This window comes from Manihot esculenta, chromosome 5 (assembly GCF_001659605.2).
Source record: "Manihot esculenta cultivar AM560-2 chromosome 5, M.esculenta_v8, whole genome shotgun sequence".
Taxonomy (NCBI): domain Eukaryota; kingdom Viridiplantae; phylum Streptophyta; class Magnoliopsida; order Malpighiales; family Euphorbiaceae; genus Manihot; species Manihot esculenta.
In genome coordinates this window covers 13,000,843-13,018,659 of record NC_035165.2, presented here as the reverse complement: position 1 = coordinate 13,018,659, position 17,817 = coordinate 13,000,843, and the positions used below count along the sequence as shown (strand labels likewise).

General features: G+C 31.6%; 2 protein-coding genes and 1 non-coding gene across 3 annotated transcripts in view; all 3 read right to left on the bottom strand.

Annotated features, from left to right (window-relative positions):
- Positions 1 to 236: 236 nt before the first annotated feature.
- Positions 237 to 4,955, bottom strand: LOC110614701 (peptidyl-tRNA hydrolase, mitochondrial). Its single transcript, XM_021756323.2, has 8 exons — positions 4,547 to 4,955; positions 4,279 to 4,363; positions 2,207 to 2,274; positions 2,050 to 2,100; positions 1,900 to 1,973; positions 887 to 945; positions 721 to 797; positions 237 to 626 (listed from the first exon to the last, which is right to left on the bottom strand). Exons 1-8 carry the CDS (start codon positions 4,853 to 4,855, stop codon positions 513 to 515), a joined length of 837 nt encoding a protein of 278 aa, XP_021612015.1. The 5' UTR covers positions 4,856 to 4,955; the 3' UTR covers positions 237 to 512.
- A 1,331-nt stretch (positions 4,956 to 6,286) lies between these two features.
- On the bottom strand, positions 6,287 to 6,358 carry TRNAD-GUC. The gene has a single exon. It is a non-coding gene; the product is annotated as a tRNA-Asp (tRNA).
- A 1,256-nt stretch (positions 6,359 to 7,614) lies between these two features.
- LOC110615986 (protein CASP) overlaps positions 7,615 to 17,817 on the bottom strand; it is a 29,783-nt gene continuing 19,580 nt past the window's right edge. Inside the window, exons 14-19 of the mRNA XM_021758267.2 lie at positions 12,367 to 12,474; positions 12,078 to 12,221; positions 11,882 to 11,983; positions 9,228 to 9,307; positions 7,984 to 8,076; positions 7,615 to 7,906 (exon numbers count right to left, since the gene is read on the bottom strand). Coding sequence (XP_021613959.1) covers positions 7,849 to 7,906; positions 7,984 to 8,076; positions 9,228 to 9,307; positions 11,882 to 11,983; positions 12,078 to 12,221; positions 12,367 to 12,474 — 585 coding nt within the window. The 3' untranslated portion in view covers positions 7,615 to 7,848. The remainder of the gene's footprint in view (positions 7,907 to 7,983; positions 8,077 to 9,227; positions 9,308 to 11,881; positions 11,984 to 12,077; positions 12,222 to 12,366; positions 12,475 to 17,817) is intronic.

Genomic DNA, 17,817 nt, shown 5'->3' with positions numbered 1-17,817 from the left:
AAAAATAAAATAAAAAGTCAGCACAATACCAATAGGATCTTTTTTAACAAAACAAAAAAAAATAAAAAAAAACGAAGTACACCTCAAACAGTTCCAAATCACTAACGCGCTTGCAGCCGCTCTTCCATCCAAAATTAAAAAAGAAAAATTATTAATTAATTTCTATAATATAAAATAGTAACTAATTAATTTTTAAATTTTAAAAACATGTAACATATCTATGTGCTCTTATAATATGAAGGCATTTTAGACTTTTTTTTGCTTTTCTAATAGCTATAAATTACAAATAGTTCTTCTAATATGTATTTTTTAAAATCTCATGACTAAATATTATCTCCCAAAATTAAAAAATGAAGGCACCAAAAACAAACTTATGACTGTGGTCTTTCAAAGCCGGAGACAAATCTCTAGAATCCCCCACCACCCACCCCCCAAAAATAAAAAAGAATGCCAATTTCACTTCATCATGATCCACAATTTCCCCTAAAGAGCATTTCATTCCAGGAACAGTTTTAACTACATTGCTCCATGGATCTGGCACTGTTGACAAATGTTGCACTTCTATCAAATCCTTCAAGTAAAAGAATCCGAATAGCATCTATGCCATGTTGAAATGTAAAATCCAACTGAAAAAGATGAAAACAAAGTATTTGAATGCTCATAAATCTCCAATGACAGCATTTACCACATACAAGAGTCAAAGTGTAGATTTTCACATACCTCTTCGCGTTCTTGTTTATTGAAAGGCCGAAGAACAAAGTTTATGGTATCCATTTTCCCAGGAGGGCGTCCAATGCCTAGAATGTTTTCATAATTGCACAAGTATAATGAATATGGGAGAAGCATGTAGAATGTTAGCTTAGATGCTAGATGGAAAGCAACCTACCAACTCTTAGTCGGGGAAAATCACGACTCCCTTTGAAGTGATCAATAACACTCCTCATCCTGAAGGAAAGAAAAAGTAATAGTTATACAATCTAATTTCACCTTAAGAGGATTCTTCCATGTATTTCAGACAAAAAAATTATTATTTTTTCAGCATAGGCGCTGGTTTTGCATTTCAATATTCCTTCAAAAAAGCAATTTCTAATCTAGTTGAAAAGTTCAACACTATGGCATGTCCATAAAAATAATCCAACTGAAAAAAATTAAATTGTTTTGTCCAAAATTATCTGCTGTTTTGAAAAAAATTAGAGTATTAATTAATTAAAATTGTTTACTTTTATTGTTATCAATATTAATAACTATTTATTCAATTTCCAAAAACTTATCATTTCTCCCCCTCTCGCTTGCTCTCTTAATTATCTTACTTTTCTAGTGATAGATTAATAAAGAGAATTATTTAGATTCAAGTAATTAGGAAGATAAATGTAATTTTAGTCAAATCCCAGAGTATTTAGTTATAACTTAGTTTATTTGATTGCTTCATTAATCGCCGTTCAAAAACCATAAATTTAGAAAGAGGAAAAAAACATGTTGCAATGACAAATGAAAATGCTGTTCATAGAAGGGGCACAAATTCACACAATAGAATTAAAATCAAGGTAACAATCATATTGCAAGAAACAAAACACAGAAACACAAGCTCCAAATTCAACTGAATGGTCCTATGTTTACCTTAAGAGGCAACAATTTTGAAAAAAAAAAAAAGAGGCAACAAATTTGAAAAGAATAAAAAAATATTTTTGCCATGTAAAATTATGGTTCAAAATATTTATTCACATTCTCGAAATTCAGAAGAATAGCAAATCAGTCAATAACCAGCATATCGCTCATTAACATTGACCTCAAAGAGAGCAACAAGATTACCTTTATGCAAAGTCCTTTGGAAAGATTGTAAAATAGAACCAATATCAACAATAGCATTAAGGCAGTAAGAACAAAAGTCCAAAAATTTACCCATTGTGTCCTCCATGTCCACCTTTTGGCAATAGTCGTAACTTGGCAAAAGGCAAATCCAAATCATCATAAATCTGTGAAAAAACTATGTGATCAATATATAATGAGAAAGATCACATATAAGTGTAGATCAGAGGAAGACCGATTTACCAAGAGTACTTGCTTCAAAGGAATCTTGTAATAGGAGACAATAGCCCCAACCTATGCAATCAAACAATAACTGTCAGAACTCAGAACTTTTGAAATACAGTTCAAAGGAGAGATCTTGACCATAGAGTGCGTTTTCCTACCAGATTAGCTTACTTACAGACTCACCACTTGAATTCATGAATGTTTGTGGTTTGGCAAGCATCACTGGAACATTTCCAATAAAACCTGGAATGTAAAAGATATTTAGATTCCCGATACTGGATTAGGAAATTGACATGCCACAAGGATTTGCAAAGCTACAGAATGTTAGTTACATATAATTTAACCTCAAGTACATAGAAGAGACAAGTACACTTGAGAGACTGCAACGCACAAATTTTTGTGCACTGCATACAAATTTGGAAACTCAGAGGACTCCTAACTGAACTTGTCATAAAATTATCTCCACATGATCATATATGTCAGAGGAAATGGGAAAGACATGTGCACATATAGAGGACAAATAAAAAGACTATATTCAACTTGTAAACATGAACTACTATTCTTTTTAAGGAGAGATAAAAAGAGATTTTACTAACGAGAAAAGGCGAAGACATAGAATTGCAGAGTAAAACATCCTCCTAAGAAAAGTAAAGCTGAAAAGAAACAATAACTAATTCTCCAATTGTATTATAAATATCAGCTAAAAACACTCCTCAATCAATGATGAACAAAACTCAAAAAAAAAAAGAAAAGAAAAGAAAAGAAAACTAGAGAAGTTATCCTGTCCGACAAGAGCTGCAATGACAAGCCTAGATTCGTAAAGCATTACCTTCACTAAATACTCTAAATAATAAAAGTTGCATGTAGCAAAATTTTTTAGCATCTTTTCACAAGTCAAAAGCTCTGTTTTTCATTTTCTAAAACCATCTACAGTTTTCTTGCATATCCAATTTTCCTTGGAGAAATCAAATAAATAATTCAAGTATATCGGATGGTGTAACACTATAATAAGGAAATGACTGAGAGAGAGTCTCACTTGCTTATAGCGCATAAGACATGTTAGGAAATCACTTTCACAAGTTAGTACAAGACTTTGAAATATACTCATTTGTTAATACAAAATTGAAGTCACGTTTCCTTTAAATATACAAAATTGAAATATTCTATATTCAACTTGTGAACCTGAACTACTTTTTTCTTCCTTTTAAAGAGTATTCACTAATGAGAAAAGGCAAGGTATACAATTACAGGGTAAAACATTCTCCGATAAGAGAAGCTAGAAAAGTAAACATGAAAAGAGAGACTAGTTAGAGAAGCTAGAAAGTAAACTTGAAAACAAATACTAGTTATAATAGTTAATCTATAATTGAATAATACATATCAGCTAAAAACAACCCCTCAATGAATTGATGCAAAAGAACCCAGAAAAAGAACTAAAAACACTATCATAACCCACAACTGCAATAGCAAGCCTTGATTTGGAAAACTTAAGCATTAGCTTCGCACAAAATGCTCTAAATTAGAAGAAAAGCTGCATATATCATTAACTTTGAGCATCTTTCCACCCGTCAGAAGCTCTGTTATTCATTTTCCATCTAAACTTTTCTTGTATATCCATTTAGCCTCAAACACATCAAATAAATAATTCAAGCATATCAGATGGTTTAATGAAGAAATGAATAAGAGTGACTCTCCCATTCTAATAGAACATAACAAATGTTAGGAAACCACTTTCACAAGTTAATACAAAACTTTGAAATATACTCATTTGTCAATACAAAATTGAAGTCACTCTCTCCATCACTTATGTTTGTAGATGAACATCTGCTCAGTGCTAACTGAAAGGCAACGTACGATAAAAACAGTTCACTCTTTCATTCATCAGGATTAAATATCCCAATAAGGTGTATATTGAAGTTTTTGAACATGCAGGAATCAAATAGTTCATATACAACTTTTCAACATAGTACATTTGTATGTATGATTTCCACGAGTGCGAGTCTGTGTAAGCAATTTAAAGAACTAACAAAATAGAAATAAATGAGTATAATTTAGACAAATAAACGGCAATAACGGCAAGTAAACCAGAAAACAGACTTAGATCATGAGCAACTAATTCCCAAAATACATTTGAGTTACAAAACGCAGGAGAAGTTGTGAGATGCATTGAAATTTTGTTGAATGCAAAATGAAATAATGTTTCAATCACTTGGCAAAGAAAGCTTAGCATGTTTGAATAGTACCCACCTTTTCCAAATAATGCTCTAAAGGAAACACTACTCATAGATATTCCTTCTGCATTAGCTATAGCATCTACCATCTCAAAACCCACCTGCAAAAGAAGAACCCAATATCGAGAGGCACGGTCAGAAAGATCTAAACAAACAAGGGCAGCTCTTTAAAGGTATGCAAAAAAAGCTTTGTTAACAAAATAACGCTATAGACATAAAGCAAAATTTCAATTTTTTCTTTTAAAGAAATTCAGAAACAGGTAGAGAATGGGAGGGATACAGACGTTATGGCGAGTGCCTTGATACTTTTTGCCAGGATTGCCGAGGCCAACAATGAGCCAAGGCTGATGCTGCTTTGGCTTGATCACAGACTCATTGGCCATCGTAGAATAGTCGGCGGCGGAAGAAGACGAAGGAGAAGAAGCAGAAGAAGAATGAATAGGGAATTGAGACATGCTTCTCTTCCAGCAGAAAAAGGAAAGAGAAGGGGAAGGAGAAGGAGAAGAAGAATGAAGGTTAATAAATGGGAAGCGGAGGCCGGAGGCGGCGATTGATGACGTAAGAGCAGCGGCAGGGCATGAACTCACCCTCATCTTCTTTTTCAAAAAAATAGGGATTGAAAAGAAAGGGAGGGGACAAGAGAGGCTCTGCTTCTTTCTCAAGGCAACTGATTGATTTTTGGGGTGAATTAACATCAATTCTCTGACTTGAATGGGAAATTTACTAATCCATTTATTTTAAATTTATTTAATTATATTTTCTTCATATTTTGTATTATTTATTTATTTTTCAAATTTTTTTATTAAAAATATGTTAATTGTCTTTAATTTTTATAATTTTAATTATTAGTATTATTTATTTTTTATAATTTTAAATATTTATACTATTTAATAAATAAAATAAAGTAATTAAAAAATACCCTTTATTTTATAATTTTTTACAAATTTACTCCATAATATATAAATACTTAATTTAAATTTAAATTTTTAAATTTTAATTTGAATTAAATTTAATAGTCTAAAAATCATTAATCTATTAATATAAATATTATTTCGTCATCATCGTTGTATTTTATAAATTTATCATAATATTTTATAAAATAATTATTAAAAATATTTTGTAATTTTACATTAAATTAATTTAATAAAATATTTAAAAAGTTTCATCAATCATATCAAATTATAAATTTATTAATAAATATTAATTTTTTTTTATCGAAGAATCGAGATGGCTGATGTTAGAATCAGATAATTTTTTTTATTAAAGAATCGAGATGTCTTATTATTATATTATTATCACATTATTATAATATAATAAAATTTACTTAAATAATTATTATAATATTAAATAAAATTAAATAAACTGAAAACATCGTAATTTATATTGTTGATTTATTAGATATTTTAGTGTATAAATAAATTTAAATTGAAAAATAAAATTTAATATTTTTTATTTTACTAAATAGTTTAGGGATAAATTTTTTTTAATCAATTTTATAGTAGGTGGCATGTAATCACATGGTGTTTTCATTAATAAATAATAATAAATTAATAATTTTTTAATAATTTAATATAATTAGTGAAAATTTAAAAATATATAATTGAATTAATTATATTTAAAATATAAAATATAATTATAAAAAATCATAAATAATTATTTTATATTATATTATGATGATTTTGGTGATAATATATTAATTATTTTTTAATAGTTTGATATAATGGATGAAAGTGTAAAATTAAATATTTAAATTAGTTATTTTTAAAGTATATAATATAATAAAATTAAAAAAATATAAAGTACTGAATTTTTTAGTAAATATTTTTTAATAATTTAATTAAATTTAAAATAAGTTAATTAATAATTTTTTTAAAAAATAATAAATAATTTATATAAAATATGGAGATATTTAATTTAATAATTTAAAAATTGAAGTTTTTAGAAATTTGAAAATAATTCTTAATTTTTATTGGGACCGAAAATTTCTAAATTAATTATTGGCAAGAAATATTAATGAACAAGTTCGCCGTTGCCGGGGATCGAACCCGGGTCTCCCTCGTGACAGGCGGGGATACTTACCACTATACTACAACGACATATTTGATTAATTAGCTAACACGATAGTTAATATTCTATTCATATATTTTTTAGAGACTTAACAATGCCGTCCTTTAAAAATTTCAATTATCATATATATAAAGAATATGCCTTTTTCAAAAAAATATTATTCTACATCTAAAACCGGTGATTTGGTATGATATATTTTGTAAAAAAAAAAAATTAAATGAATTTTTATAAAATTATTTTAAAATAAATTTTTTTATATTAAAAAAATTAAATTATTTTATTCTGAACAATTTTTATTGTTAAAAAAAAAATGAATAGAATAGAATCCCATAAAATATACTCAGCACTTTTTATTTAAAGAGGTTTAGGTAAGTTAAATAAATGGTTACTTTACTTTAGAGATTGTGGTATATTTTTATTTAGGGTCTAATTTAACTTTGTATTTTTATTTAAAGGATTAAATAAGTTCTCATTTAGTATAACATTATTTTTTTAATAATAAAATATTATTTTTATAATTTAAAATATTAAAGATTTAGTATTTTAATGAACATAAAAATTTTAAAAGTATGAAAAAATAGTTTAAAATTTTAAAAATTGCAATAATGAAATTTTATTCATAAAAAATAATATTTTATTTTTTAAAAAATAATATTATATTAGATTAAGATTTATTTGACTTTTTAGCAAAATTATATGGGTTTAATTGAAAAAAAAATATATCTTATTTGACCCTTAAATAAAGTATTGAAACTTATTTTGATATATACCAAAAATTCAAATATGAGTCTATTAAGTGATATGTCTCTTTCAAGCACGAGACTAAATTAGACTAGACATAATGTTACTTGCTTATTTGTGGACAGTTTCTTTGTTCCACCCTAATGAAAAAAATATTCCAACTCTATTTTAGTATAAGAGATTAAGAAGGTCCCTACTTCTTGTAGGAAGAGAGGAATTCACTCTTCGGATCAAGGAAGGGAAAAAAAAAATTTTTTTTTTTTAAAAAAGAAAGCAAATCCATTTTCAAACATTTTATTTTATTTAAAACAAAATTACTTTGGTTTTATGTTTAAAGCTCCACATCAAAATTAAATGTTATTTATATTTAATGATATTTTAGCAAAATCTTCCATAAGTAAAGGATATGCAGTATAAACTTTATATATCAACCTCCGTTTCTTGGGAATACCATCTCTTGACGTATTTACTCTTTTGTTACTTCGATTTTTAACCATTTTAATATATTTTTATGAATAATATATTTGCATATGTCAAGCATTGCTAAATAAATAAAGTGAAAAGTTTATTATCAATTTAACATTTTATATTTGTTAATAAGAAATTTTAGCTTTTAGAATAGACAATAATACAAATTTGGGTTGATTACAAATTTCAAAATTGCATAAGCTTTGTCCATTGCCTCCAAAACTTGCACCTTCTATCAAACAACTGTGCATTCATTGCACCTTCACACTATTAGTAAAAATAAACAAGCGTTGCCTTTTTACAATGTAAGCTAAAGTGCATGTGGGAGGTTCTGCATTTTATCTCCGGTGAAGGATTCCTCGCCATTACTGCAAAAATGGAAACAGTTAAAAAAGACCTGTAAATGTTGATAATGCATATGAAGATGCAGATGAAACATAATTACCTCAGATAGCTCAAAGCTGACATCCTGTAGAGACAGGTGAACACGAGGACATGTAATCCAATGGTGTAGAAAAACGCAAAAGTTCGAGCATACCTAAGGCAAAGTAAACTGCTTAGTAAAACAAAATACGATCTCTTGATATAAAATGGGTAACAAACACTATGATAATCTTTGGCTAGAAAGGTGATTGAAGCCTAAATTAAAAGAACAAGTCAAGATGCAGCAAACAATACACAAGGCAAAAATCGCCTTGCATTTGAAAATAACTGAAGGCATAATGTATGGAAAATTATCTACATAGAGAAGTAAATATAATTCTCGTATGAGCAGAAGCTGAAGAAACAAAAAGATAAGAGTAGACAATATTCTAAAAGAAGAAATATTTTAAGAGGACAGGAATGTACATGATAGCAGCAATTCTAGAAGCCCCAGCAAATATGAATCTAGGCCCAAAACCACTAGACGTTATTACTGGAGTCGGGAAACAACCCGGAAAGAATTGTAGGGAGCAGAAAGGATGAAGAAGTTTCCAGAATTAGGTAGCTGGAAATGGATGGTAAGATGGTTAGTTTATTGGAGGAAAATACAGGAACCAGAATACATGAGAATGCTGTCAGCTTGGAGGATCAGAATCTATAAATGGTGCTAATTCAGCCAAGGAGCAGCCAAGACTGGGGCTAGCTTAGCTAGATCAAGCGGGCTTCTCGTGAATCCTGGTTCTTTAATTTGTTTGTTGAGAGACAAATTGTAGTTAGAGAAGGACAGTGAGTTGTTTTCTTGATTGATATTGAAAAAATGCACTGTAAGGCATTCTGCCAATTCTTCGTTTCTCAATACATATTTAAATTTGCTTCAAAAAAAGAAAATACAAATTGAATTTCCTTCAGCCCATATTTATTTACTGTTCCCCCCTCTAACAGGATACAAAACAGATAAAGCGATCAAGAAAAGAGGTTTTGACTTTTTCGGCACATAATAGGAGCTGAGAAAGAACCAGGGTAACAAGGACGCAAAAAAAAAACAAAGAATGCAACAACATATGAAGGGGTAAATCTGGCTCCGGAAAACTAGAAATGGAAACCCATTGAACCGCCAGGCCTTAATGAATGCAGCATGGCACTAATGATCTTGATGAATAATTAACAAAGAAAAATTATGCGAGTGATGCATGCTTTAAAATTTATATATAATCACATACTAGGAAGTAAGAAAGAACTATCAATTTGAATTGAGAATCAACATACTTGTTGCCCAGAAGGAATCGCCCACTACTTAGAGTAATCCTGTCTCTGAAACCCAACTCTCTGTATCTTTGATCCCTTTCCTAATAAGAAGTAAAGAAGTTAAGTTAGTACATGAAGCAAAAGTATGATAAGCAGTAAATTGAAGACAAGATATCCAATAAGAAACCAAATGAATGTGACGCTGCAATGCTGGCTAGGGTCTGTAAAATTTCATCATTAATTGCACTGAATACATCTCAGAAATTGATATTATAGTCATCTCCAACTACTTTTTCAGCACTATCTGTTTGGCAGCATTCTAGATACAAATCTCCTAAGCAAAAATTTCAAGCTCTTTTTTCTTTCTTCTTTTTCCCCACCATTTTGCCTGGGAGTTGAGGAATACATTAATTATTCAATTTACAAATTATTTTGATTTCATTTTTTATGGTAAAATTAGGAGCATCAGGTTTTCACTATATGAAGTTCATATTATTCAGGAGTTGGGACTTCATTATCATTATAGATGCTTAAACCTTGGTCTCATAATCTATTGGGCACTTGACTTTCCTAGAATATCAATAGGACCCTTAAAATTTTTTGGTATGAAACCATGAAACCTTATAATTTTAAAAATCCAATGCATTATAAAGTTGATCACGTGCATCGTGACCATATAATGCATGGATTTCAATAGCAGTTGCGGCTGTAATGCAACGGTAATAGCTTATGGCTGTGCAAATTTAAAAAAAAATTGCAAAACTCGTGAAATGAAGAGAGATTTAAAAATATGAGTATGCTAAGATACCAATAAAATAACAAGCATAAATACAAAAATTCATTCTATCATTATTAGACATCTTTGACAATTATCACTTTTTAGCTAAAATAACAATGTAGCTAATATTGATACTAAAGAATAATTCTTCATATTCTAAATTTAAAAGAAAGGAACTTGGCATCCAACATTTTTTTTTTCAACATATAAGTAAAAGAATACCAAACACAAAGGTAAATAACTCAAATTTTACGAGGTATAGATGAGTAGAATTAGAAAGCTAATTGTTGATCTTAGTTTCAGAGGAAAAAAAAAAAAGTAAACCATTAGTATCTAAATAGTTTAACTTATAATAGAAATTTGAGAAAAGTGAAATAGAATAGCATAAAACTCCCCAATCTAAAGGAAAAAAAAAAAGAGAATGAATTGTTGTCTCCATTTCACTTAAATAAAGAAGTGAGGTAATGGACTGTTACCATTACTTGACAGTGAATAACGGTCATTATCGTTATATAACAGCCATAACAGCCGTCACAAGAATAAAGTTTCCTCTGCCGTTAAATAACAGGTGCAATAGTAATGGAAGGGTAAAAAACTTATAGATAATGGCCGTGATATTATTATTTAAAACCGCGGTGTAATCCTTGATATCAGTATGCTTAGTGCTGGTTTACTTGAGAAAAATAATTGTCTTTCAATTTACAAGAAAACTCCAATGTTTTTTTTATATAAAAAATAAGAGAAAAAAATGAAAAATCGCATTTTCATCAATAATAGAAAACAATTTTCTAATTCAAAAAATTGAAAATTATTCATAAAATATATTTTAAAACTTAATTTTACTTTTACATTTTTACTAATAATTTTAAAATAATATAATTAAATTTTCATCATTGCATATAAATATTTTCCTAATATAGTTCTTGAATTTTAGTTATGAGAAGGTTATAGTGTAATTTTGGTTCTAAAAACTTCCATTGAAAGCAGTTGGAAAACATAAATTTTGTTATAAAGAAAAATTGTAGAAAATACCTTAAAGCCAATTTCCAAATCTTAGTTAAAATTTGGAAAACTAGTTTTCCAATTCTCCATTTGGAAAAACTAGCACATTCCAACCAGAAAAAAAAAATCTGTTTAAAATTTCCTTAGAAGATTTTCTAGAAAACTACTCATACTATCCACAAATACACTAGTACAACTCCAAGAGTTCTCATAATTAGTTACTGTTAGTTACTGTTAAATTTGGGTCATGTCCAACTCACCCGAAATCTAACTCAAGAGGGAGGAACATTACTTTATCCCAAATCGATGTGAGATTCAACAGTTACTAATAGGACTAATTGAAAAACTATCAAATACCTATGTTTAAGTATTTTATTAAGAGAGTTATATATGCTATTATTGATAACTAATAAAATTTGAGAATTTATTTCTGTAGAGAGTGTATTTCTTTATCAATTAAGTATTTGTTCCTCACCCCTTTCTTCCCCATTATTCCAATGGTCCCACATCAATAAGCTATGTTTCAAATCAAACTCCACCTTCAGTGAAAAACATAGAAACTCAAGGGGCAGAAGAATAGGGGTGATCATCTGAGGTTCTGTGTGTGATAAAACAAATTATTACCATCTTTACACTTGAGAAAAAGCTTAATCAGTATTCTTAAACAACTAAACAAGTGTGATGACAAAACTTTAATCTAACAAATCAGACAGAGAATATGCATGAAACTCCCGTCCCTTCTTTAAATTACAATATTTAGACATAAAAGGCCAGTAAACTTTTTAAAGAGACCACTAAATTATATCAAGGAACCACAAAATTGTCAAACCTGTAAGCATGTGATTAGTAACAAACTAACAATTCATTTGAAGTGCATCAACTTCAAAATAGTTACCTTCTTAGAAAATGCAGCAAATGGATTTATATCATCTTCATAAATCTTCTTGTACTTGGACTCAACATCAGAGGTAAAGCCACTTTCCAGGTCCTCTGCTTGCTGAATATATGAAACAGAAATAGAAAAGCATAAGACTCAAAACACTTGAATCTAAAATAAGTAAATGAAGACATATAGAAATTCATAGAGATACCTTCTTTGATCCCCTAGAAACTATTTTCTCGAGATTGTAATCCTGAACATAGCGTATCTTGCCATATAGTTTGACATTATCAGCTTTTGTCTTTTCTAGCTCTGCTGTTAAAATCCCTATCTTTTCCTTCAACTGCCTTACCTCCTACAATTTTAAGAATTATCACTTAAGTCACAGTAAGATGTGATCTTCTAGCTAAATGAATGACAGTTTAATTGAAATATGTCCTAAATGAAATAAAAGATAATGATTCTAAAAATAATAATTAAAAAAAAATTGAATGGGTTACTTCTTCTGTCTCCCGCAAACGTGTCCTGAATCGATCTCGTTGATTGCAGATAACCTTGAGCATCGAGTTCTGGTCTTGATCTGATAATGCATGTTTCTGCTCTACATTCTGCAGCAGAAGAGGCAAAACTTGAATAGGACATTGAGACATTTAATGGGATGAAACAAATTGCTTCGCTAAACGAACCATGGAATACAGACACACATACGCACACTGCAGTCAGCTCATAATTGTACTAAATAATGCACCTATATACACACACATAAACATAATAATAAATTTTATAAGAGGAGATTTTATTCAGAAAGAAAAAAGAGAGTACACTAGGAGGATAAGGAATCTTCCTGCAAAACACAACAAAGAACTGCAAATACAAGTAATGCTCTCCAGTCAAGATAAAATAAAACCAAACTAAAAGCTCCAGAAGTAGGCACAACTCATATAGAAGCCAAAACCATAGCAAAACAAAGGAACTGCTCAGTTTTTTTTTTTTTTTTTTTTTTTAAAAAAAAAGAGTATTCCTTTCTATTCAAAGGATCCATGGCACAATACTAAAGGCTGAGACATACTTCCTCCTACCAGTCCATCAAGATATCTTCCTATATAAAATAATAGTAACTTCAATAAAACGGAAGAAAAGGTAGTGCTGCCTATTTACACAGGGAATTTACTGTCAAAGTCTGAAAAAAAGTAGGTAAAAAATTGCGTTCTCTTCTACTGGAGAATTCTGATATAAATAGTGTAATACAAAGCTGATTTTCAGCCCTAAAAATTAGCTAAATTACTATAAATGCTATTCTACAGCTGGGGTATCCTAATTGTGGAGATAATAACATAATTACATAATTAAAGCTGTACAATCCTACAAATTTTGCTGGTTTAAATGCTAGATATTCGGTTAGAATGTTCTGCTAATAATGGCAAATATTCTGACAGTAATATTCCACCAATTAATCCCATTGACATCCCCTCAAATTGATGCTGGTAAATCTACAAGCATCAATTTGCTAACTAGGAAATTATGGTGCTGACGTGCCAAGGCTTTGGTGAAGACGTCAGCGATTTGAACATATGTGGAGAGTGATAATGCGACGATCATAGGCTTTTTGGGTGGAGTGACAATCAACCTCTGTATGCTTTGTTCGATCATGGTAAACAGGATTTGCTGCAATTTGTATGATACTTGTATTGTCAGCATGTAGTGGAGTTGGTTGTGCTTGGGAGAAACCAAGTTCTGAAAGAACACCATGCAACCAAATAATCTCAGAGCATACTGCAGACATGGCGCGATATTCTGCTTTAGTGGATGGCTTAAAGAGCAAGTCTTGTTTCTTGCATTTCTATGAGATTGGAGCATTGCCTAGAAACATACACCAGCCAGTAGTAGATTTCCTTGTGTCCGAACATCCAGCCTAATCTACATCACTATATGTTTGGAGTTGTGGTGAGGAACCAACACGGAAGAATAAGCCACGGTTGGAGGTGCCAAGGAGATATCTAATAATGCGGTGTACGGCTGAAAGAAGGAAATGCTGAGGTGATTGCATGAATTTGCTGACTGTGTGGACAACGAAAGAGATGTCAAGCCTTGTGATGGTTAGGTAGATAAGACTACCAACCAGCTTGCAGTATAAAGTGGGGTCTTCTAGAAGTGCACCTTCATCTCGTCTATATTTCACATTAATTTCCATGGGGGTGTCAACAATAGTTGCATTGGTGAGACCAACTAACTGAATCAGATCCTGAATATACTTGTGTTGAGCGACAAACTTGATAATGTACTTCAAACACCAAGAAGTGAGTTGGCCAAGATCTTTCATGTGGAAAGTTGAATGCAATAATTTCTTGATTGTAGAGAGAGCCTCTTGATCAGAACCAGTCACCACAATGTTGTCCACATAAACAAGGAGTATCACAATTCCTTTAGAAGTCCTTTGTAGAAAAAGAGATGGATCATACTAACTTTAGGTGAAGGAAAATCCAAGTAGTGTTGTTCGAAACTTTTCAAACTAAACTCTTGGTGCCTGTTTCAATCCATATAAAGAGCGCTTTAGTTTGCAAACATCAGTAGGTGATGATGTAGGCATACCTGCAGGAAGTTTAATGTAAACTTCCTCCATGAGTCACCATGAAGGAATGCATTCTTGACATCCATATGATGTAGTGGCCAAGATTCAGATGCAGCAGTAGCAAGAATAGTGCGCGCGGTAGTCATCTTAGCAACAGGAGCAAAGGTCTCCACATAATCAAGGCCAAATTCTTGCTTATTGTCAAGAACAATCGGTCTAGCCTTGTAACGATCTATTGATCCATCTGAACAGAGATTATAGTGAATACAAATTTATTGCCAAGGGTTTAATTGATGGGGCATATGGTACAACTATAATTGTAAAAGGCTCAAGGCGCACCAAGGCACAAAGGGGGTTTGGAGCCTAGGTGCAAGGCGCAGGCACGCGCCCAAGCAACTCGAGGCGCAAAAAATTAAAAAGCAAAATCGTTAAAATTCAAGTAACATAAAGCTAAATGCAATAAAATCAAATACCAAATATCAAATGCAATATAATTTTTACTCGTTTGCTACTTTCACAATCACAATTCACAAATCACATTATCACAATCCACAATTCATATTCACAATAAACTCTAAATTATTGTTTGCTAACTATATTCACAAATCTCAATTTACTTGATTAATTAACATGATAATTGTTATAAGTTATAGAAAGTAAATATGTTAATATAGGAAGTAAATATTGATAGATGGGTCAGTTGCTTAATCTTAGGGATTGTATAATCATAGGCTTGATTTTCCTTCCTGTTTAGTTACCGTCTCTCATGTATAAATAGGTTGTAATCTCTATTGTGATATACAATAAATATTATCTTTCTACATAGTATCAGAGCCTTTCTCATAGAGATTTTTTTTTCTCTTTTCTCTCTCGTAAAGTTTTAAGATTTTTTTGGAGACTTAGAGCTCCGTTCATTTGGGTTATCCATAAAGGGTAACACTTGAATCTCACCAACGCTGGAGTCACCACACTGACCCCTTGTCAGATTTGAGGTTTGTTTGCCGTTCGGGTGTTGGGTGGAGGTGTTTTATTTGGTACTGTTCACGGCACTGTTCACGTGGTACTGTTCATCGGTACTATTCACGTGGTACTGTTCATTGGTACTGTTCACGCCGGGTACTGTTTTCTGATTCTGTGTTTCGTTTGTTGCTATCGTTTTTGAGTTGGTTGTCCTTATGGCTGAAGTTAAAACCACCACCGTAACTAATGTGATTCCTATGATGACTAAAATCACGGAACACAAATTGAATGGATCTTCCGATTAGGGAATTTTGGTTCTAGTGCTGAATCTGAATATCGAGCTATGGCACAAGCCGTTTGTGAAATCTTGTGGGTACGTCAACTGTTGGAAGAAGTTGGGTTCACAAATTTGGTGTCTGCTAAGTTGTGGTGTGATAATCAAGCAGCTATCCACATTGCCTCCAATCCAGTATTTCACGAGAGGACTAAACACATCGAGATTAATTGTCATTTTGTTCGTGAAAAGGTCCAACAAAAGATAATATCAACAAGACATATCCGAACTGGAGAACAATTAGGAGATATTTTCACTAAAGCTCTAAATGGGACTCGAGTTGATTATATATGTAACAAGTTGGGCATGATTAACATTTATGATCCAACTTGAGGGGGAGTGTTATAAGTTATAGAAAGTAAATATGTTAATATAGGAAGTAAATATTGATAGATGGGTCAGTTGCTTAATCTTAGGGATTGTATAATCATAGGCTTGATTTTCCTTCCTGTTTAGTTACCGTCTCTCATGTATAAATAGGTTGTAATCTCTATTGTGATATACAATAAATATTATCTTTCTACAATAATAATATAAACGGAAAATTAATATAAAGTTAAAAAAAAAATCAACAATAAAAGGTTGGTTGGCAATGCAGAGCAGCATGCCGGAAGTATGACAATCATGGGGAGAGAAAGAGTAAAGAGAAAGAGAAGGAAGTAAACGAGAAAGAATAAAGAAAGGAAGGATAATTATAAACTCAAAAAAAAAATTATATGTTAAGAATGAACTGAAGAGATGAAATGTAGGTATATTGAAGTCTTGAACGTTGATTAAGAATGAACTGAAGAGATGAAATGTAGGTATATTGAAGTCTTGAACGTTGATTTTTTCTTCCTCTCCTTCCTCTTTTTCTCTTCCTTTTTCTTCCTCTTCTTTTTTTTCCCTCTTTTTCCTTCTCTCTCCTGCGGCTGCTGCTGGCTATTGAAGTTGTTGTTAAAGTCTAGAGCAAATTTTGAAGCCCTTTTATAGAGGGCGCCTGGAAGGGTACAGGCGCACCTCACCCGTGCCTTGCGCCTCAGGCACAACGCCCACTTGGCGCCACCCCGGCGCTAGGCCTGGCGCCTGGTGCACCTTTCATAACACTGGGAACAACATCCGACATTTGATTTTCTTCTAATGCTAGGAGTTCTGTTTCAATAGCTTGTTGCCAACATACATGCTCCATTGATTGTTTATATGAAGAAGGAATAGGAATAGAAGCTAAAGTTGCTGTCAAGGATAAAGGGAAAGAAAAACCATACTTTTCTGGTGATTTACAAACACAAGAACTGTGTCATAAAGGAGCCGGTTCTGGATCTTGCACTGGATCGGCAGCCAGAGAGTGATCGGGAGGGGCCCAGAAGGTGCTAGTTGTTGATTTGGAGTGACAGCCTGACGTCTTTGGTATACCAAGGAAGGTTTTGTTGATGCTGGCCCTGCAGAAGAGGTGGGAAACAAAGGCAAAGAAGATATGAAGAGTGAAGAGAGAGTGTCATGATTAGTTGCAGAAAAATATGTATTTTCTTGAAAGATCACATTTCTAGAGACTCTAATACGATGTAGATGAGGATCATAGCACACAAACCCTTTTGGTGGGCAGAATAACTAAGGAAAACACATTTAACAGATTGAGCTGTGAGCTTGGTGCATTCTTGCGGGGGAAGATGGACATAACAAACACAACTAAAGGTGTGAAGATTAGAATAAGTGGGAGGGTATCCAAATAACCGTGAAAAAGATGATTCATTTTTTAATGATGGAGAAGGCAGGCGGTTGATAAGGTGGACAGCAGTGGAGAGAGCTTCACACCAAAACCGAGATGGCACAAGAGACTCCAACATAAGGGTACGGACAACATTAAGAAAATGACGATTTTTTCTTTCAACTACCCCATTTGTTGGAGAGTAGAGGGACAAAATCTTTGAGATAAAATGCCATTTGTTTGCAAGAAGTCTTGGAATAAATGAGATGTGTATTCCCTCCCATTGTCAGATCGAAGAATTTTAATTTGCGAAGAAACTTGGGTCTGAACATAGGCATGAAAAAATTTGAAAACAGAAAATACTTCATCTTTTGAGCACAAAAAATAGACCCATGTGAAACGAA